Raw genomic sequence first — 22,547 nt, forward strand, 5'->3', positions numbered from 1 at the left:
CTTCATGATTCCTACCTGAGAAGGCAATTCTATAGAAAACAATATTCCTTAAAGTCACAAAGGCATAAAGCTTAGAAGTTATAAACCTGACTTTGAAAATGATTTCTATGAATCTCTTATAGATATATAGCTTATTTATAATGCTCTAGTTACCAATTCTTCCTTAGCTAACTAAAGCAAATAACAAAGCAAATAACACTGTATCATTATCATAAATGTATGAAAATAGGGAGAAATCAAACTTGAAAGGCAATAAACATGCAAAATGCCTCAATTATTATGTCAGTTTGATTTGGATTAAAATTGACCTGTCCTTCTTCATTCTACATATGCGATTTACCATTCTTCATTCTTACCTTTCTTCATTCTTACCATTCTTACAATTCTTACCATTCTTCATTCTCCAGAAGCAATTTACCCCTGTCTGCAACCATGTTCATAGTGTACCTCTGTTTAATTAAAATGAAAAATCACTCAATTCTTCTCAAGCTGCAGTCATAGAAAATTATCTGTCGAATTATGTAGGATTTTCTTCTTTGAGGCCAACAGAACTTTCAAGATTTTGTAGGGCATTCTCATTCTGAGCTATTATAAATCTAAAACCTCACAAAATCAGACACGAACAATTGAAGCTATTCTCTTTTTATTTGTGAAACTACATATACTCAGTGGGTCAGCTGCCTAACGAAAAATATGCAAAAAATTCTTCATTAAATTGGGATAGTTAAAAAATCCATTTCGTATTTCTCTTTGTAGAACTGTAAAACTTTGTAAACTGGGGTGAATGCAATTTTCAGCTTATTTAAGTATCTCTTACTTGAARCTTGGCATTAGAAGAGATTCTCATGTGACTTAAGTAACAGAATCACAAACTTTTGCTCAKCAAGAGAATGCTATTATTAAGACCATGCTGATCTCTTCTTTAAGAGTAGCATTATAACATCTCCACAGTAAAACATTTTTTTTAAAAGAGACTAGATAGAAGCATGCATCTAGAAGAATTTCCAAAGTCTTCATAAGTAGATTGTACAGTCAGAGATATATTTTCAAATCTGTATTTGTTTATGCTAATTTCTTTCMAGTTGTCTTCTTTTTGCATGTCTCCAAGGAAAGAATGTTGCACTATGCTGCAAATATCATTAAGGTTGGAAAGTCTAAACTATGAGATCTAATTATCAAGTCCCCTGTTCTATGAACACATTTTCATCCCCAACACTGTCTTGAGGAATTGAGAATGATTTGGAATAATTTTCTTTCTTAAAATGCAAATTACTAGAGAACTGTATCATCATGATGAGGATTACAAGAAAGTACTCCAATGATACCCAGATGGAAAAAGCCTCAATGAAAGCATTATTTATACCCTAGTGGCTAATCTAAAATGATGCTTTATGTTGCATAACTTCTCATCAATTAGACTGTGTGAAATAACCTACGTAGGACTTCATTTTGAGTAATGTTACAGCCTCTTTTGTAACATCTGCAAAATTTCCCTGGCAATTCTGACTGCCTTGTAACACCTCAAAACACATTGTCACATGATACTACAATTACAAACAGTCTTACTGATATGCTTGTAAATCCTGATGATTACAGAAGTGGAAAGGAACCGAGGCACTGATTTCATCCTGTTGCTAGTGCAAGAAGCAGTACCCTGGAGAAGTATCAGATACTAGTCCCTACTCTCATTTCATTTGTTTCAAAACCAAGTGAAATAAAACAGACTAACGGTAATAAATGTTTCAACTTGGATCCATTTTCAAGATGACAGGATGTTCCAAGGGAATTTTACAAGGATTAAGTACGAAGCATTTAAATATTTGTTACATGAGCTTAGCATTAGTGGCATCCTACACACACGCACACAGGTGGGCTAAGGATTCAGTGCAGATCTGAATTTCTTGCCTGGTAGATGAGCTCTACTGAGTGGCTGTCTAGTAGAGGTCGGCTGTAAAAGAGACTGATCAAGTGCTACCAGATCACATACTTCTGGTGAGACTGCCATTCAGAAAGACCTATTCCCTCATCCAGAGAAAGGCTCCTATGCTTCTCTGGTGGAGTATCTTAATCTAGCGAATGCCTCCACACTATCTTTATTTTCCTTCCTAGTCCACTCCTCAACCTGCCATCCTGTTTTCAAAAGTACAGTAATACTCCAGTGGCAACAACATTAACAGAAAATACAGAGTACATCTTTTCTTTCAACTAACATTAGAAGAGCTGTTAAAAACTAAACAAAAATAAAATAAAATAAAACAAAACAAAACAAAAAGATGGCTCCATTGAGCARTTAACAGGTATTCTGCGAACCTTTGAGCTTGAACAGTCATCCAATGTATCATTCACTTCCAGACAATATAGTCTGCTTGAATTAGATTCCTCCGTATATTTGTATAAAACAAAAAACATTCTAAAGAAGTACCAAAAAGAAATGAGCAAGTAAGAACGAATACACATCAAAAAGATTTTTTAAAGTAATGATTTCTATTTTCAATAGTATGATTGACATTTTCCATAGAAGCAACATGTGTTCCATTAGACAACAATGAAAACATCAGATAGTCTGGAAGTCTGGAAGATGTAGAACTGTGAGAGTAGTAGAATTTTGACAAGGAACTTAAATTATCCACACCCCACAAATATATCTCTTCAAAAAAAAAAAAAAAACCCTAACCAAATTTCCATTCTATTTCTCCCAGAAAAGAACACAAATAAATAAATAAATAAATAAATAAATAAATAAAAATAGGGATAGAATTTTTTTAAACAAGTTTCCTTCTGTATTCAAAATAAACAACTTGAGACTAGTAACACAAAAGTACTGTGCATATGGCTGGCATTTAGATTCTGGGAAGTGATTAAGGAACCTTTTTTTTTYTTCTTCTTTTAAGCATGGCAAACCAGAAACAGAGAAATCTGCTCAGAATTCTGACATTCCCTGGAGGTGAACAACAAAAGAWTTTTTTAAATTCTACTTCAGCAGAAATTCTGCAAACCTGTTATTTCAATACAGTAAAAATGATTCTGTTGGCTTTTTCTAGAAGCAACAGTAGTCACTACAGTGATTCCAAGAGGGTTCAGGCACTTACCAAGAGGAAGTGGGAACGTTTGTGCCTGAGAACTGCAGCTCCAGCCACCCTCCCTGCTCTGCCATGTGTCAGCTAAATTTTGTTGAATCTGGATAATTTCTGCAAAATATTTTGGTTTCTATGGAAATTTTTGGTTTTCTATTACTTCCTAAAGAGCATACATTTCTTTGGATAATCCTGGATCTGCTTAGCTGAAGATTCAGCTGACTTCTTTTAGGTAAACATGGTGAGAAGTAGGCAAAAGTTCAGTATTCGATCCCACAGCAAAAAGAGTAGTAAAGCTGGCTTTCCTTTTGCCCAAGATCAGTGTATACTTTTAAGACTACAATGGCAAAGTTCTCATAGTCTTAAAAAATAGGCAGTGGCATGTTTGTGTTGGAATTAAGGTATTTTGGTGTAAAAAATAATTAGTTTTTCATAAATTATTTCAAGTACGTTAGCAATGCTCTAGCCATCCATGGAATATTTCCATGTTTTTAACATTTTTTTTTCCTAAGAAGGAATTATCTCAAATATGTCTTATTTTCTAAAATAGTTATTATTTTGATTCAAGAAAACATAATACAGACTTTGTATGGTTAAAGACTATTGAGAATTTATTAACAAACCAGACAAAAAAAATATAACATGATGACGTTTCTCTGGCAACCAAAGAAAATTTCACTCACAGGTTTCAAGAGGGGAAAGTTGGACTTTTTATTTTTTATCATGTACTTCCTTCCTGTAATTTATGTCTCTCTGATATTGATATTATACTGACCTATAATTTCCTTAAAACAAACATACACATAGTTCCAGGGAAGTTATAGCAACAGGGGTCAAAGAACCAAAGTCTCGAAAGTCTGTACTTGCTGATTTTAGTTTACAACAAATGTTTTCTTTTACTTTTCCCTGGCAACCTCAACAGCACACAAGTAACCACGCTTGGAGCTTACTAATCATTTCTTTCCCTGACTTGTGCATAATATGCTGAGTTTATTTCACTCTTTGTTCCCAAATGTACTGATCCAAATTCTGATCTCATGTATCTTGACTTACTGTCTCCACAAGTTCCACACTCAGCTATACTAGTGTGAAATCCAAAGCTTCTCCGGCACCTAAATATAATGCCAGGAATTTCTGACCTACTCATTTGTTCTACTAATGGCTTTTACATAAATAAAAAGTTTAAATATGTGCCAGCAAAATCCTTAACGTATTCACAGGTACAAAGGCAAAAGATGTCAGTTTTCTGGGGTAGAATATGTCAATTAATAAAACAGTAAAATATTAAATAATATACAGGGAAAAGTATTGTTTTGGTTGGGAAAGCACTCCACCTCTCTTATCTATACACTAGCCTCCTAGTGAAGATTGTTTTTAAGATGGATTTATTTATTTTATTTTTTATTTTTTTAAACCTATCCAATGCATATAAAATAATCGAGGACTGTGAATTCAATTAATTCAGTGGCTGCCACTTCTCAGGCATTAAGTAATAATTGGAAAGCTCTGCAACATATCATCTTGCTTTATCAAAAAAAAAGTATCAAACGGCATCATGGCTTTTATTTTCACCATGGAGTACAATAAGAAAACATCTCTATCAAGCAGAAATGAAGCAAGGGGATTACCCTGCAGAACACTGTCTGGAAGGCAGACTTTTCTAAAATTAAGTCGTGAGATGAGAGGAAGAAACCCAGATTTAAACAAAATTTGGAATAAAATCCAGGAAAATTAGTAATACATTTAACGTGCACTCCTAATGAGCTATATAATTCTTTTGAATACATTTTACAAAAGAGGCAAAGTTCACAAGCAGGAATGAAAACTTTATCCATTCTATCCATGTGAGATGTATGGATAGCACTGATAGTCTTTGAGCTGCAGCTTGATCTGAGATATAGTAAAATCTAGAATAATTCATTTTTTCACTGAAACTAACAGGAAACAAATCTGTCTCTTACTTTTGCACTCACTTTAAATGGAGTATTTCTCTGTGGCTGCATACTGAATCACAGCAATTGATTTGCAAATTCATAGTAACCACAGGAAAAAAATGAGTTCTGGTTGTAGCCCATTCTTTCTGCAAATTAAAAGTATTATTTTCCAGTCACTCTTCAAAGATTTTTTTATGGAAAGTGTACATGTCACCAGTATATAATTTAGAGTTAAAATGTTTTCAGCTGTAACACTAGAATATTCACTTGCTGAGCAAAAGTTTTACATTGGCACTGCCTGAAAAATAATCTTTTCTGGGTGCTTTTTGCCTTTTCAAAACATCTGAATGCAGGTCTTTGTGCATTTAAATAAATATATTCTGCAGCTATTTCTGAGAAGAACCAAAAGTAGAAATACATTTACCAGAGTAAGGAATCCATAAAGAGACTCAATTACCTAATCCTTTTACAGGATGAGGAACTAAGCCATTCTTACGGCGATCTTTAATCTTCTACTAGCTTAAAACCATTATCTCCCAGGAGAAAAATTACTATCTTCATTGGTCTTTTCAGATTTAACATCCTTTCTTTCCCTGTGAATCATTTTTTTCTAAAATTTGTAAGAAGTATTTCTGTGTGTGTACGTATGGGTGTGTGTATGTTTTAAGAGCTACATTAAGCAGTTCATATTTTGAGGCAATAATCTTTCTCAAACTCAAGAGCTCCCTGCTATCCTTCCAGTACAGCTCAGGCACAACTGCTGTGGCTGATATGCACTACAGTGTAGCACTGAACAGAAAGAATCTGTGCACATTGCCACGAGAAATTAGCTTGCAAGGCACATATCAGAGAGGGCAAGGGAAAGGCAAAGAAAGGCTTGGGAAAACATTTGCCTTCTAAAGCTGGAGGGGGGTTAAATGTGTTTTGTTCTGCACTACGTAGGTTTCTGAAGAGAAAATGAGGTATCTTGATGATAATTACAATTGAAAGACAGGATAAAATGTCTTCTACCCTCTATTAAATAGGAAACTCTATAACAATTTTCAGGACTAGGTAAAAACAAAGCAGCACTAATCTCATTTTTGATTATGGTCCTTTCCATCTCATTACTGCAAAGCAAGACTGGTACATGCAAATGAAGTGAAAAATCCTTTAAGTCTGCTATCCAGGACTCCAGAACAGCATTTTTTGAATAATTAGATCCTTCTCCTTCCAGTTCTGTTTTTACAACCAGGCTCAGATAAAAAGTCAAATTAGCTACAGTTGAACAATAGTTCTTGCAGAAGATGTCATAGTAAGATGTTATTAATGAACAACATTTTATACTGTATTTCTCCTTAATAACAAAACCAGAAACTAATTCTCAGATATTGAAGCTACAGAAGAGATATTTTAGGGTGAATTTGGTGCAGCAATTGCCACATTCCTAAAACCAATTCTATTAAAAGAACCATCTACAATTGTGTATGTATAAAATGCAATTGCATGCACAGCCAAAGTTTATTTATACAGTCTACTCCTGTCTACAAGTAGCACTGTTCATCTGCACAAACATATTCTTGAATATAAAGTGCTCCTCACACGGAAATCGAAGCTATCTGAATTAGATATTGATCCTTTAATAAAGATTGCATTCAGCAGCATTCTAACACCTCCTCCCTACACAATACATACACATACTTATATGTACATATGCACTCACAAAACTAAAGTCATATATACGCATACATGCATGCACTTAAATATTCCTCTTCAAATATGCACTGAGAGTTGCTCATGTCAAAAACAACAACTCTACCCTATGTACATGGCCTTTAAAGAAATAATACAGCAACTAAACCAAACTCGGTGAAAAATGCTTCATCTCTAAAAATATAACACAAGGACACAGACCCCTATTTTTCCTTTTTCAGAGAGATACATGCTTCATCTGGAAGTACTGTTTTCTTGGCAGCTTCCTGAATTTTTGTAACAGGCAGTACTTTGATTATCACAGCATTTCATGAAGCTTCTGAAAGGCATGAAATTATTGCTCACTGGATTTACTTAGGAGAAAAATCCGGTAAAAAATGGGCAGAAGGGAAATTACATGTCTCCTGGGCTTTCTAGCTGAACACTTGATATAAATTTCCTGTCTTATATTGTTCCTTTCCCACAACACGGTTAAAATTTTGAAAATAAAGAGACRTTACTCCTTCTTTTGAAACAAATATTCATGTGGACTTTTCCATTACATTTACWAAGGTTTAGGATTAAAGAAATGATAGTATCTAGTGCATTTTAGAGGCCAGTCTTGGATCTATCAATTCACATACAGTAGCTATTGTCTATTTTGCATATAATAAAATATTCAAAAGAAACACTAATCAGTCAGAAAACTAGCATTGTTACTCTCTCAATTCAAAGAACTAACTCATCAAAATTCATTTATGTTCTTTGTCTGTAATGACCACAAGGACCTGTAAAAATTTCTGKTTTTTTTTTCAGGGTGTTCCTATTCTTTGGAAAATATTCAAATAAAAGAAGATCATATAAGGTGCCAAAGTGACATACCACTTCAAAAGGGAAAGTAAGTTATAAAGTGGTTTATTTTATACTTACATAATCAAGAGAAGACAGGAAAGATACTATTATGGTAATTTATGAATCAAAGCTGGAAAAAATGATCACTGATCAGACTCAGCTTTGCCAGAAAACTAAGTTAAGATTTTTGTCTGAGGTTTTTTTTTTCAACAAAAGTAAGGCAAGTCAAAGAGTTTGCATGAAAAATATACTAACTGTGATTAAAAAAAAAAAAAAAAAGGATTTGCTTCTTAATGCCACCTTTAGAGAAAAGAGTTTTCAGATCCACATAAAAAACGCATATATACAAAGCTCTTCCTTTTTCTATTTTTTTTTCCATTTTTTCTACCTTATAAAATTTCTAAGCAACAAAGGGAAAAATACGTTTTTTTCTCCACTCTTTTCCAAAGTTGAAGGTAATTTTTACTTTCAAAGTTGCAGGTAAAAGTTGAAGGTAATTTATACAGCAATAGCATACCAAGTATCATTTGCTTGTTTGCCGCTTTTAAAGGAAAAGATGCAAATAAAACACTTTGAAAAAAAAATCTTATGAATGGTTAGGTAGTACATTTTTTCAGTCCTTTCAGTCTTCAAAGAAACAACTTATTCTTTTTCTGTATACCACACAGAAGTCCTTCACTTTTCTGAAATCCAGAAATCCACTGCATTATTCCAGCACCCTTCACATGCTCTGCCTGGCAGCAGCTGTCCCTAAGCTTCACACCATTGACTGGGAAATACATGATAGGGTTTGTGAAGCTGGTACAAATAAGCAGGAGGAAAAAACAGCTCTAAAACAAGAAGTCCAAYAAAAGTAAGAATATAAAAAGGAAACAAAAAGGAAAAAATGAATGAAAAATAGTAACACGTCATATGTAACATTTAGCATATTCTCCTCTGTAGTTATAGTAATTTAGAAATAATACACAGACAAAGCTAACAAAAATGCAAGATGGAGAAGAGGTATATATAATCAAAAGTATAAAYCAAATTAGAAGAGTAACATTCACGGCTTCACAACAGTCTGTTAATGAAGTCCAATCAGAGAATTTTCCCCATGTAAGAGATTTCTGTACTAATGACTTTTAATCTAGAAACACTTTTTCCTCTGGTACATTGAAGTAATTTGGCCTCAATTTTTAGGAATACTAACAAAGCAAAAAGTTTCTACCAAAAGTCTAGGTCACACAATACCTTTACCATTACTACCAACAAAAACTAATCTTGATGCGCAGAAATTAAAATACACATAACATATCCATTCAATTCTCCACTTTTACATTACAATGGGCAGAGTCGAACATGGGATCATATGGAGGGGATCTGCAAGATTATTCTTTCTGGCACATCTGTATATTATCATTTACCTATATTTTCAAATTATACAAAAGGATAACTTTATGTTTTCTGTCCTGCTGCTGCACAACTAGAGACATAATTGGCTGTTGACTGTATACATTTACACATGCCAAATATATTTGCACAATGTAAAGGACAAAAAAAAAAAGACAATAGACATGAAAAATTCAAAATGAGAGGAAGGAGGGTTGTTCTGACCTATTGATGTTTAAAAGTATCAGATCAAGATACAATTTTATTGAAAAAACAACAGACATTTAAATGTGCATGGTCCAGGTATAAATATGAAATACAGTGTTTAGGTTTTACAAATGGATATGTCTTGTTATATCATGATTTCAATATAAGAAATGTATAGACCTTAAAWTCCCAATTTCTAGTCATGTGCATTCCTGGATCCACCATCTCCATGTTGCTCCACACAAAACGCTAAAATTAGGAAGGAAATTAAAGTCTACAGAGAAAAAGGAAGCTTTATAAAATATCCTTTATAGTCACGTGTGCAATGTTTTATTCCCAGTGTTATTTAGAAAAAATCATATTACATTCCCAGTGATTGAATCCTCTTTCTATCTTATTCCATAATCTCTCAGTTCATGTTATTACAGCAATTAGAGAGGTGAGTCTAGTTTCTTTATAAGCATACCTGAACCAGCTTCAAATTAGGTTCTGCAAATGCTGTCACAGTATAGTTCTGAAAATTCATATAACTGCTAAGGAACTTTTAAAGAAGCAGAAATCCCCATTCCAGCTTTCTAGGTAGGTTTACATTTGATCATCCCACCCACACTATTACGTATGTAACACGCATACATGATCCAGTGTAAGTGGAAAACCATTCATGGGCTTTTAATGTCTATTAGTTCTGCACATGTTTTCAAAAGAACACTTCCCTTGGACTTTACTGAAAGGAGAAGAGTAGAGTTAATTGGGACGGCTTGGTCTAATTTTGCAAAGCATAAACCTAGATCACCCATTAAAATAGCAATAGCAAGGATCTGCATCCTCTCTTCTTTCAGAATCCATGGCATCAATATGGGATGCCAGAAGCTGTGTTTCCTTTAAACCCTACCCGATCAGACTCCCAGGGCTGTACCAGGGCAGTGCCCATTCCCTGACAGCTTCTCATCTCCAGCTGCATAATCAGTTTGGATTACACACATGGACAAGACAGGAGAGGCCATTTCAAAAGACAAGTCAGCCACCCTGATAGTTTCTGCATAGGAAACACGAGGACGAAGAGGAGAGGCAGGAACAGTAAGGACATAGTCTTGTGTATGACTAGGACTGAGGAAGGCCAGTTCTCTCTCCCTTCCTTCCTTTGAGGAAAGCTTCCAGGGGACCAACAATTTGAATTGTTTCTTAAATGTAGTCTTTTGTTAGTGTTTATGCTTGTTCTTCCTCACAGAGATAAGCGCTTTCATTAATTTCTCTCTTTGTTGTCTGGAGTTTTGGTACTGTTGTCTGTGGACAGCACATACAGTAGCATGGCTTGTYGAGCAGCAGTTACATCTCTAATTACAGTCATCAGCTTTTCTGTTTTCGATAGTTGYATAAGATCCACTTGTCAAGCTTCAGACACTATTGTCTGCATGGCTCATTATCAAATTTTCCACCAAATGGCTTCTTAATGACCTCAATTCTCATTAGTATACTTATGGCTTTGGGATAGACAGATAAAGCATCTCTATACATTTCTTTTTCCCCTAAGATTTTCAAATGCCAAAGTTAGATTAACACCAGAGAATTCCCTGAGCAAACAACTAATTTCCATTCTTTTCTAAAGAGATGTATCATGGCCATTTCAGWCAATAGTTCTATTCCCTCAAGAGTTATTTTGCAATTATGACAAATTTGTAGGAATTAATATCTTTGGCTGATGTAACTGCACAGAATGTTCAGTTACATTTCCCAACAATTTTCCTCTATCTGATCCTTTTAATTCTCTTCTCTCCCTCCCCACACTTTCATGGTCCCTGTGACAATCTGCCATGAAAATTTACTTAAAGGTTGGCTGTGCATTYCCGAGCATCCACATATGGTTCTTAACTTTTGCAAAGTATTACCAAGTTTATCTGACTGCGTTCCAAGTATGCATCGAAGTGATGAAGACTCCATTAGGGAAAACACAAATTATAAAATGTTGCAAAATATAGATAATTAAAAAAAGCTAACCAGCCTTAGTAAATAAGCAAGTTAAGTTGAAGGCAGGTGGAAAGATAAACCACATAAAAAGAATCAAAGGTACATTTACAGATAGATGACAAGTAAATTCATACTTAGACAAAAGAAAGGAGAGGTCACAGGGAAAGGCAATTGACATGAGAACTCTTGAGGATTTTTCCTAAGTTTTCCTTAGAGCACTTCTAAATGGTAGCATACAGAAAATTTAATTTATTCTCAACTCAGCAGAGCAACTCAAGTACACAAGTTACTAACCTTTAACTGTACTTCACACTCCAACAGATTCTTTTAGAAAAATCCATGTTTACCTTCTTAATCTACCTGTATTTTATTTGTTTATATCTACATATTTCAATTCTCTAAAATGTTAAAAATCTTTAGGACGTTGTGCTTTTGCTCTAGCTAATCTTAGAGCAAAGTATTAATCAAATATAGAACATTTCAAGCCTACATTTGTATGCAACTAATGCTCCTTCCCAACATTCTCGTTCAGAAGCCTTCAAGCTTGTGGCACGGTATGTTTTCTATAATCCCATTTCCTTTTTAATCACATGCATCCCCTTTTTTGTATTCTATTGATGTTAAGAAGAATGAATGCAACCCTTGCACTAGTAAAAACAAAAAGCTTCTTACTTCCAGGAATGCATTGGCAAGTCTCCACAAGAACAAGATTTAACTTTTGAGCATGGCAGTGGGCATACAAGACTAATGGGTGGTCTTTCAAAAAGAAAGAAAGAAAAACAAAAATGGCCTTAAATTCATTCAAATGAAAATAATACATTAATTTTATTTTATAATTGACAAAACTCTTGCAAAACTCTCAATATATAAGTGACAAAATGCAAAAAAAAAAGAAAAAGAAAAAGAAAGCTTTGCTTGCGTGTGAGGGTATCTTATGATATGCAAGGCAAACCTGAAATTCATTTGCTTTGCATGTATGTGAGAAAGGATTCACAAATCACGCTATAGAATCATTTATCTGTTATCCAAATCAATCAGGATAGTTATGCCCTTAAATGAAAATCTATTTTTATGTCCTTAAATGAAAATTTATTTTTTATTGCAAATCTATTTTTTATTGCAAATACTTCACTCAAAGGAGATCTAAGTCCAGCTTTGTTGCACTCAAATTGCCTTTGATAAATTTCCTGACTAAACTGTAAAAAGTAAACCTTCTTAATACAGCTATTTGTATAGCCCCTTTTTTCTGTAATCTATGAACCTTGTTTTGTTCCACCTTGTGAATGATGTCACCCTTTTATTTAGATGACTTAATATGCTGCTTAACTTGCACTGTAGTCCAAGAGTAGCTATGGGAATAACATTGTTCTATAGCTACTTTCCCATTTGAAAAACCTCTTAAAGCTGTTATCCATCTGCATTTCACTCACCGTGTGTGAAACATCTATACAGAAAACAGTAAGCTCTCTGTTTCTTACAGCTATATTCCAGAAAACAACCTCTTTATGTTCCAGGAGAATTAATCACTCCTTTTATTTCTCTTTTCTGTCTCATTATTTTTTTTTAATCATAAGCTGTACAAAACAGCTTGGTGTGATAGCCTGAAAGAGTCCTACATCTTTATCTCCTAAATGTCTGGGTGCAGAACTTTACCTTTTATTAAAAATACTGGCCTGGGTCCTGATATTTCTATTCATTATTTGAAGAGGACTGGTGAAATTATCAACATTCAAAGCTAGACACCAGTTTCTAAAAAACTAAAATGTTTTTTTCATGCTAGTTTGAATTACATCCATTCTCAGTCTCATTTCTTACAATTCCTGCAAAAGCTGTTAGTTTTGTATGAGAGGTTTAGGGCAAGGGAGAATGTTCTGCCAAATCCAGTGCTGCAACATCATTGTAATTTTCCTGCACAATATAGGTGCCTTCATTTGAAATACAATAATATAGTAACAAAACAGATTTAAATCTCAAACTATCTTTACTTCTATTTTGCACCAGAAATAGCACAGGTGAATTCAAAGGGAGGATGTGTTACTGAGCAAAATAGCAGTTTAGTGAAAATCACAGGAAACCAACTACACAGAACATTAGGCAGCAGCTTAAACTAAACACCAGTTACTAAGAAAAGAATAAAGCTATACTGATAGAGAAAGAGGGATCTAGCAGCTGCTAACATTGTCCACTTATCATTAAATTCGGGGATTTGTGTCCTGATTTTCTCATGTATTTGAGCAGCATAAGGGAACCTAAAAAGTAGCTAAATAAAATCAGACGAATATAGCACGAGAGAAACAGTTCATCCAGACCACTATTCTCACAAATAGTGTATCCTCATATTTAGCTCATTGATAGGAGGCTATAGACGAGACAAGACGTTCTATCGCACCCAASTCTACTGCAGGTGCTCTCAGTGGACATACAGATTACTCTTCCTGTCTTAAGAAGTCTATATATAACCACAGACTAGTGCTCTCTATTTCACAGATAGTGTGGAAGTTACAGTGATCTTTGAAAAAAAAAAAAAGAAAAAAAATATACTCATGATAAAACTTACATAGGATTTTAATGAAGAATTTGGGTGTAACTTTCATAAGACCATTTATTCTTTCCAAGTGAGACTAAAGAAATTAATAATTGTATGAAAGACTAGTAAAAAACTACTCGTGGGGAATCCTTCAAATATTAAAGTGAAATCCTCTCAGAAGGGCCTCACATTGTCCAAAGATTTGACCCCTGGAAGAGGAATCACTGGTTAGAGCTAATTTTGCTGGAGAATAGAATCAGTGGAGCACTTAAAAAAATGTATATAGCAAGGTGAAAGAACTATATTGTGCGATTCCAAGAGTAAAATTACATCTTTGAGCCAAGAAACACATTTCCTAACATTTGAAACTTTGACAGTCAAATTTCAGGTAAAAAGCCATACTCCCCYTAGAGACAGACAAACACCTGTACTAAAAGTAATCTGATTTGACAAGCCATATTAGCTACAGAACATCCACTGCCATTAATAGGTCAACTCATTTGCTTTATACAACAACAACAACAAAAAATACTTGTCAAATGGTACCTAAAAGTATTAGCCCWCTATACTGACTTCTATTTCTTTTTAAATCATATTAATATGTGCCTAAAGTCAAATCCCATGGAAATTACATATAAACAGTACAGCAAGCAAGCAAATTGACAAATACTACTTAGAACTGAAAATACAAGAAAATAAAAATACCATTTCTAAACCTCAGCCAAAGTCCAATAATATAAACAAACCAATAAATAGACCAATRGATTCTTTGTTGCAATAATCATAGAGATAAATGCAACCACTGAGGAACCTTCATAAATATTGATGCAAATACTCAGACTGTAGTTTCAAAATACATAATTTCCATTGGTTATTACACTGAGTAACAGCATATTGAATTGCATTTGGAAGAAAAGAAGCCTATGCGTTCTTGGAGCCATTTGCTTCATATAACTCTCTCTAGCTACTACTTCAGCTGCTGCAGGTAGTAAACACTGGACAAAATGCCTRTTGACAGAAAAAGACATAGCTAAGTGCACTAAGAAACGTATCTGGAATTAAGACAGGAAAAGCCTCAAATAGAACATGAATGAATAAAAGCTCCAGAAGAATCAATAAACTTAAAGAATTAACATTTCTCATCTTTCAAATTAATAGTTTCCTCATCACTGTGTATAACAGCAATTCCCACTTCTCTCTGTAGGCTTCCCTTGTTAATGTTGAGATGGTACATTTTTGATTTCCTCAGAAGTTTAAAGAGTAACGTCATACAGGCAAGAAGAGGAGATCATCCAGTTCCTTATTAACTCCACTAAATAAAGTACAGAACAAATAAAGGTGTATAGGTGAAACAAAGTACCGCTTTGCCTTCTCTGACCTTTAYAGTGAAGTTAGAAAAGAGGATTTTTTGAAATCCTTCTCTCACAAYTCGTATTTTAAACTCCTGAGTCATGTAGAAGAGCCAGTTATAGAACAACAGTGTTAGCCAAGGCTGCTAGCTTTGGCTCAAGATCTGAGCCCTTTATTCCCTGGTGTGCCGGCCTGAATGCATATAGAGTATCTTGGTACCTGTTGTTAGTGGCTAYGTCAGGGAACTTAGAATTTAATTAACTTTCATAGTAACCCATGCAACATTTGAGACCTAGTCAAAAAAGAGCATGTAGAAAACTAAAACCTCCTTTTTCTCACCTAACTACGTGTTAATCCATGGGCAATGAATGCCAGTGGAAAACAACAACAACAAAAAAGGGTGCAAAATGCACCTTTCATGCACCTAGCTGTCTAGAAATGTTCTACAAGGTAAGCAATTTGCTTCTTGTCAATGAGGTAGGATCCCACAACTACTATGACTGCTCTTTCCTTAAAGATGAGGCCACACTGGTAGCAGCAAAAGTCCCTAGAATTACAAGGCAGTTTAGTCACTACTGCTCTTTCAGTACTGCAAACTCAAGTCTTCAGAGGCATCATAACCCAGCTAAGAGGCTGCTACTAGAGTAGCAAGGGATGGCTCTTCTGAGCCATCACAATATTAGTAAAGGGATGCAGCTAAAGTGATTCAGCAAGCCTCCTAGAGCATTAGAAACCATTTTCARGTCTCTGTTCCTACACAAGTGCCTTTAAAGAGCAGTCATTTTTAAGCCAAATGGGAAAAAAAATGCAGAGTGGCATATGGCCAAAATTTGACTTAATTTCACCACAGGTTGCTTTTTATTTACAAGCAGCTAATCCCCTCTCAAACTACACAATGGAGCAGCCATTGGCAAAGGCAGACAGATAAAATTGGCATGCCTCTTCATTGTTCTTTCTAATCTGTACTATTAAGGAAGGGTGAGAAGGCTAGTTTTGTCATTTAAACAGGCTTAAATCCTTCTTCCAAATGAGCTTTTGTCTACATAGAAGAATGCACCTAAGAAATTTAAGGGGTTTCTGTTAGTGTTGCATTCTCAAGTTGACTTGGCTACAGGAATACCACCCTGTTTATTTGGCCCTCCTACTGTAAATGCAAGAATTATTTCCAGCTGCCAAAACCTAAAGGGGTTCAGTCTCATTAAATTCTTTCTCAGAGGTGAAACAGGATGAGATTATGAAGTGCTAAGAAGCCACTATATGAAACCCTGAACTGCACCTGTGCAACTAAATCTCCATTTGTACAGGTGCTTTTTAAATTGGATTTGAACCTTTAAATTCCCTGATTCATCCCCTGAAATGTCACAGAAGTTCAAATAAGTAATGAATTTCAGAGACAGAAAGGCTTAAAATAGTTTCAAGCTGTGAAGTAAGGCCTCAGACTAGCTATATTCTTTGATTCATTGTTGATGCGACACATCAAGCATAAACATAAATTGCACAACCCAGTGGCCAAAGGTCAAAGGGTAGCCAGTAGCTAAGTAAGTTCCTTTCAGCACAGGAGAGGTCCTCATCCGGCCCATAACTARGCTGAATGCATATCTGGAAACCTGAGAAAAACAATGTGTTGGCCAGCATGATCTGGTTTCACTTTTTACCTGGCACATCTTGCACAGATATTCAACGTAACCTTTGCTTGAGGCTCAGCAGGATGAGCGCTTCGAGTTTGATTGAATTTGCTCCCAGAAGACACCACACTTGTTACTCCTTCCATTCTTAGATCATCGAGATCCTCTGCAACAAGAGAGAAAGACTGGATGAACACAGTATAAAATCTTTGGGGGRAATAAAGGTACTTCCTCTGTAGAATCAATATGCAATGGAACAACTCATAGATCTGGAAGAAAATAGCTACAATTACTTGTATAAAAATAAAGATATTCAAAAAATTTTTATTGGCATTAGTATCATTCTGATACAAGGGATTTTTAGAAAACTATTCGATATTATTTCTATTTCCAACTGTTACCTTTTTTTTCAAACTTTATTTATCCATTTCATTTACTTGCAAAATGCTTTGTAAAGAGATATGACCAAAAGTTTCCACTTGACATGGAGATTCACATTGAAGAGGACATTCCCTTTCATGAGTGTGCAATTCCTCAGGAGTGTGCATCTCCTCAGAGCTTTTTTTAATTATCTATTCACCTAGCAGTGAAAAGTATGACTAAAACAAAAGTACTCAGCTAAAGCTGGGAAATGTGAAATGCATACATATTTTATCCTATGGAAAGGGACCATCATGTGCATAGTCACCACGTTGTTGTAATATTTAAGCAACTAGAAATCATCAATAGATTTTACACTACTGTAAAATCATTCCCATTTTGCATAAAGACTGCTGAGGTTCATAGAGAACTGGTTACCCAAGATCACACTGGCCTAGTGTGGCTGAGTGAAGCTGTGCACCAAATCTCTTGGGTACAGTCAGAATATTCCTCACAGATAAATAATTTATTCTTTACTAATATGTATACAAAATATGAATACCTAGTGTATCCATAAGGCGCCATTTTCCACTGTTTATAATTTGGTTAGATTCTAGCTYTTTTTGTGCTAATATATTCCAGTTTAGGTATTGCCTTTTGAGATTACTTTTTTTTTATATTTGTTGTAGTTTAAAATAGTTCATAAACTGAAAAACAAACAAACAAAATACTGATCAACTACTACTGAATCAACATAAATGATCCTATGCAGAGATTTGATTTATGATGTGCTGTATGTGATAAAATGTACTTCAGATAATATGCACACATATTTCCATATTTTTATACTTACAAAATAAACTAGATATTAAAGGATCCAAGTGAAATAGATATCAATGACACTTTAGGTACTGATATCAGAAAGAGAAAAAAACGTGGAGAACTTTAAAGTCTGACTCAGCAATGCTGAATTTCAAGTATGGCACTGTATGCCAACAGGATGATGATGTCAGCCACACTCTTTCGGGGAGATGACCATTTTAATAGCAATATCTATCCAATGTAGTGCTAAAGAAAGAACGGGAACAAGAAACTTACATGATTTTTTAATAGATAAAGCCTGTAGATTTTCTTACCTTCAATGTTTAATTTTTCTGCCAATATTGCTCCCCCTCCCATAATTCCTGGTCTTGGCGATATAAACAGACATAGTTTCACTGAAGTCTCTGGCATCAATTTATGCCATTTCCAGAYATTTTCCCTTAAATTTTATCTATTATTGAAGCAGACTAATTCAAATGATTTCAAAGTTAACAGTCTACATGAAAATGAACTATGAAATTAACCATCTATGAAACATTCCTTGGAAGGTATTACATATTTGGAACAGATTATGCAAATAATGTTTAATTGTGGTTTAAAGTGGTGTGGAAAGTTACATATTCTTGAACAGCTGTAWACCACTGGATGGATTAGGGGTTAAATGAAATGGAAGCATAAATCTCAGTTCCTCTCTCTGCTCCCCACCAAAAGCTGTTACTTCTTTAAATGARGTTTCCAACAATTCTATGCTTAATTAATTTTGGCTCTCTGACAAGATTGTTTAAATAGAACAAAATCATAAACTGCCCATCTATATACCTTTTAAAGACACATCTTTTGCCTTTTTTAGTCAAATATCAAAATTTTCTTCTTAAGAGCAAATGAAGTCAAAATTTGCATTCACAAAACCATGGATTTCAGAGGTGGCTGTAGTTGTATCTGACAGATTRGCATGCAGAATAATACAAAGGTTGATTTACAAGCTGATAAACCAGTATCAGAAATGTGTATGCTAAAATTCTTAATTTTTTAAAACATATCATATATAATTCTTAACTTTCCTCAAGGAATTTTCACTGATCTTATTCAGTGCTCRGCTTAAGCTCACTTTGGCAAGCTCTACCAAAAAAAAGTCAATATTTTAATTATAGAGAGAAGAATCAAATTCTGCAGAGCAACTGCAGTTTTCAACTTAACTATGATTGTATTGYATATTGAATATTTTCAGTTTCTTCTGGATACCTCAGATTTACAATGCAAATACTGTGCTTTCTTTCTGCTAGAGCAAGAGGGCTTTTAGAAGTTGCCCATTTCCCAATAGCCAATTGGGAATTTCCCAGGAGTATTTCCCAATACTCCTGTAGGCAGGAATTTTGGAGTTGCAGACAAGTTTACATGCCATCTGGCAGTCTTTCTGACTAACTACATTCATTACKAAAGTCCCTTAATTCAACAAAACAATAAATCTTAAATTCACTTTAGTTCTAACAGTATAAAAATAGTAGACATTTTGCTGAACAATACCTGTCCCTAAACAATGATATTATTAAAACAAACACAATGAATGTAATAATGTCTTCTAAGAACAGAAAATAGATTTTCAAAGCTTCAAATGTTTCTGTGTAACATCGAAAAAGCAACAGTCTTGGCAAGAAAGGATTTCACTGGGAAGTCAATCCACTGACACGGCCTGCAACACGGCATCTTTTCTCTTTCTTTGTGCTCCTTGCTGTCCCAACTAGTGATGATGCAGCTGAGTGGTTCAGGGATTGTACTGAGCAGCAATGAGGTAATTCACCAAGACAGAAAGACAGAAAGGAAAAACAATTTGATGACTGCTTCTATGATGGAGGAGAGGAAAATTGTGAAAATTCTCAAACTCTTTCAAAATTGTTACCTGTTTCTGTACAAAGAAGGCTGGATGTTCCAGCAATCAATATTGCCAGACTTAGCTAAACTTGCTATTTTAATTGTGCATTGCATTTCTTCCATTTATTGTTATTTCTAAATTATTCTCTAAAATAATTCTAATTTTCATTCAATATACTCTCTTAAAAATAAATTCCATATTTTATAAAACAGAAGAAATAATAGCAGAATAATAAGTAAAAGATCCCCTCACCAAACATGAGACCTTATCCCATCAACTTGTCTGAGCCATTAAAAGACCATTCCATAATTCCATAGTAAAATATCTCTCCAACTCATGTAATTTACGGTTTGTAACTCAAGCTATGAAGAGAAATTAACATTTAAACACCCAGATTTAAAGCTCAAGCATGGTAAGATACGATAAAAATAAACCTGGATATTTGTGAAGGCAAAAGCAAAAACTACAGATTTAAAATTTCATCTATAAAGAGATACAGTCTTTTATCTCCTCAACAAGTCTGTAATTGATATTTCTCAAAAAAAAGTAAACAAAATACATCTTCATATATTGCCATAATAACAACACATGAAAATACTTAGAAGCAAGAAAAATATCAAAAGAAAAACAATGTTTTTTATATTAATAATAATGCAACACTAAATTAAATTCCTTGTGAATTCTTCCTGGATGAGTTTCATCAACATGGGGAAGGAGGAAAGGATATTTATTTCAGCTAGTAAGTAGTGAATTGCTTTTAAACAGGACACTATTTTGTGATTATTTACTTCCTTTCCTTTTGACATGGGGTAGAGAAAGGGGCAGCGATGCAAAGTGTTCTAGGAAGTGTGCAGGACAGCTCTGTATTTCGGAGCAAGGAGATGTAAGATCATCTTAGTCACTTCTCTTCCAAGACTCTCAAACTCTTTAGGGCCTTCTGATGCAAAACTCCTATAAAATGCAGTGAAAGTTCAGTTGCAAGGAAAGCTTGCAGTCAGACTCTGTGTTAGTATTTGATATGATCCAGTCACTTTTGTCATATTCCGTCATTGTAAAACATGTAATAATATCTCAAGAGGAATCTTAAGAGTATAATTCAAGAAGTGTAAAGTGCAAAGTTGGAAAATTCCTAGTTTATCTTTAGAAAGGTTGAAACTGATGACAGTTTTTCTATTCAATCCAGTGTGAAGAAGAGCACTGAATGTTCTCACTTGAAGGTGAAAAATTCCAGTAACGAACCCTGACTTATATTCTGGTAAGACCCAGTCATTTCTGATCTATCCAAAAAATAATGGCTCTTCTTTGGAAGCAGTGGATTTCTAAGGGCAGCCTTTTTTGATGGACATTGGTGGATTCTGTGTGTACAGCATTGACTTGCCATAGATTGTTAACTGAGACTTACTCCAGCATGCCCTATTACTCTCATTAAAAAAAAAAGCCACACCTTACTACCTATAGCACTTCTACAACATGTCCCAGGAATTTTTGCTGCCCCAGATGTGATACTCGTATGTCTTTTATTATGCTAACCAGTCATCTCTGCTAAATTAATTTTCTTACCCATATAACCTGCTTGGATGCAATCCTGTGCCACATGCTCAGCTGACCCTGTGTGTGCAAGGAGGTTGGACTAGATGATTTCTAGGGGTCCCTTCCAACCTTAAGGATTCTATGACACATAGCTCCAAAACAGCTACGGGGACAAGCAGGAATTAAAATTCAAATTAAAGAAGCAGCAGTAATTTTGAAGACCTGATGTTTTATCTCTGAAAGAAGTGTCCAGAAACAGATGTTTAATCATTTACTTTAGCTGAAGCACAACTGGAGTTATCTTCTGCACTACACTGGCTACAGGATATCTGTCTTTGCTCCCTTCTATTTTTCTGTGACTTCAGTGCTATGAGGTAGTCGATGCTGCTAGTCTGGAAGGTATATTCTGAAACATTTTCCTAATAGCACCATTGAAATGCTGGGATTTGACCCTGCTCAGTCTTCCCTATAGATGAATGGTGGTCCTCAGCAGATCCATCAAGAGCTGAGACAAAAGAAAGCAGCAATTTGTGTGTGTGTGTAATGATATATGCAATGGATCTCTGATTAGAGTTTTCACCTTTAATCAGCAAAGGTGAGAGGGATCTGTCTTTAACTTCTCCTTGTGCTTGTTTTAAGCTGCATTGGAATTAACATAGGAAATAGCCTTTTCCAGGCCTTCTGCAGGTTCCAGTGGGTCTGTTTTGGCTAGACCACACTTCAGTATCTTAGACAACTACACAAAGCAATGGCCCACAGCAGCAATCTCCTGCTTACTCTCCCTTTGCGAGTAGAAGGGATATTTGTTTACTATGGAAAACAAAATACTTTCAATAAGCAAAACAGAAATGTCTCTTATTCCTCTTTTTCTTCATTAAAATAATCAGATTTCAAATGTAGTCATGTCATACTTGTTCTTCAGAATATCTCCTTAAGGAAGACAGAAGGATATTCATGTTGTATATCAAATATCTGATGTCTTCCTCATCAGTTCTAGACATACTACAGTCTTCTCCTACACATTCATGTAGCAAAAATTCTATGATGATCATCAAAAAAATGCAGATGATGAGTAAGAAGAAAGAAATTTTGTCTCATTTTTACTGCTCTTAAAACTTCTGTCTAGCTGCAACAGGACAATATCCCTCTTTGTTATAACTGCTATCTCTATGGGAATCAAGTAGAAGACAATAATACTGAAGCTCTGCCATTTCTTCCAGCTCCACTCCCCTATCAGCTTGTAGCAACACACAGAATATTCACAGAATATTTAAGGTTGGAAGGGACCTCTACAGATCATCTAGTCCAACCTTCCTGCTCAAGCAGGCACACCTACAGCATGTGGCACAGGGTGGCATCCAGGCGGGTTTTGAAGACCTCCAGAGTAGG

At 34.9% G+C, this 22,547-nt stretch overlaps 1 protein-coding gene across 7 annotated transcripts in view; it reads right to left on the reverse strand.

Annotated features, from left to right (window-relative positions):
* CUNH8orf34 (chromosome unknown C8orf34 homolog) overlaps positions 1-22,547 on the reverse strand; it is a 133,298-nt gene that overhangs the window by 30,164 nt on the left and 80,587 nt on the right. For all 7 annotated transcript variants that reach the window (XM_026035581.1, XM_026035582.1, XM_026035577.1 and 4 more), the window contains one exon: positions 16,607-16,742. In XM_026035581.1, the coding sequence (XP_025891366.1) occupies positions 16,607-16,742 (136 nt within the window). The remainder of the gene's footprint in view (positions 1-16,606; positions 16,743-22,547) is intronic.

Source organism: Nothoprocta perdicaria, unplaced genomic scaffold, assembly GCF_003342845.1.
Source record: "Nothoprocta perdicaria isolate Ctin4 unplaced genomic scaffold, notPer1 scaffold_162, whole genome shotgun sequence".
Classification (NCBI taxonomy): Eukaryota; Metazoa; Chordata; class Aves; order Tinamiformes; family Tinamidae; genus Nothoprocta; species Nothoprocta perdicaria.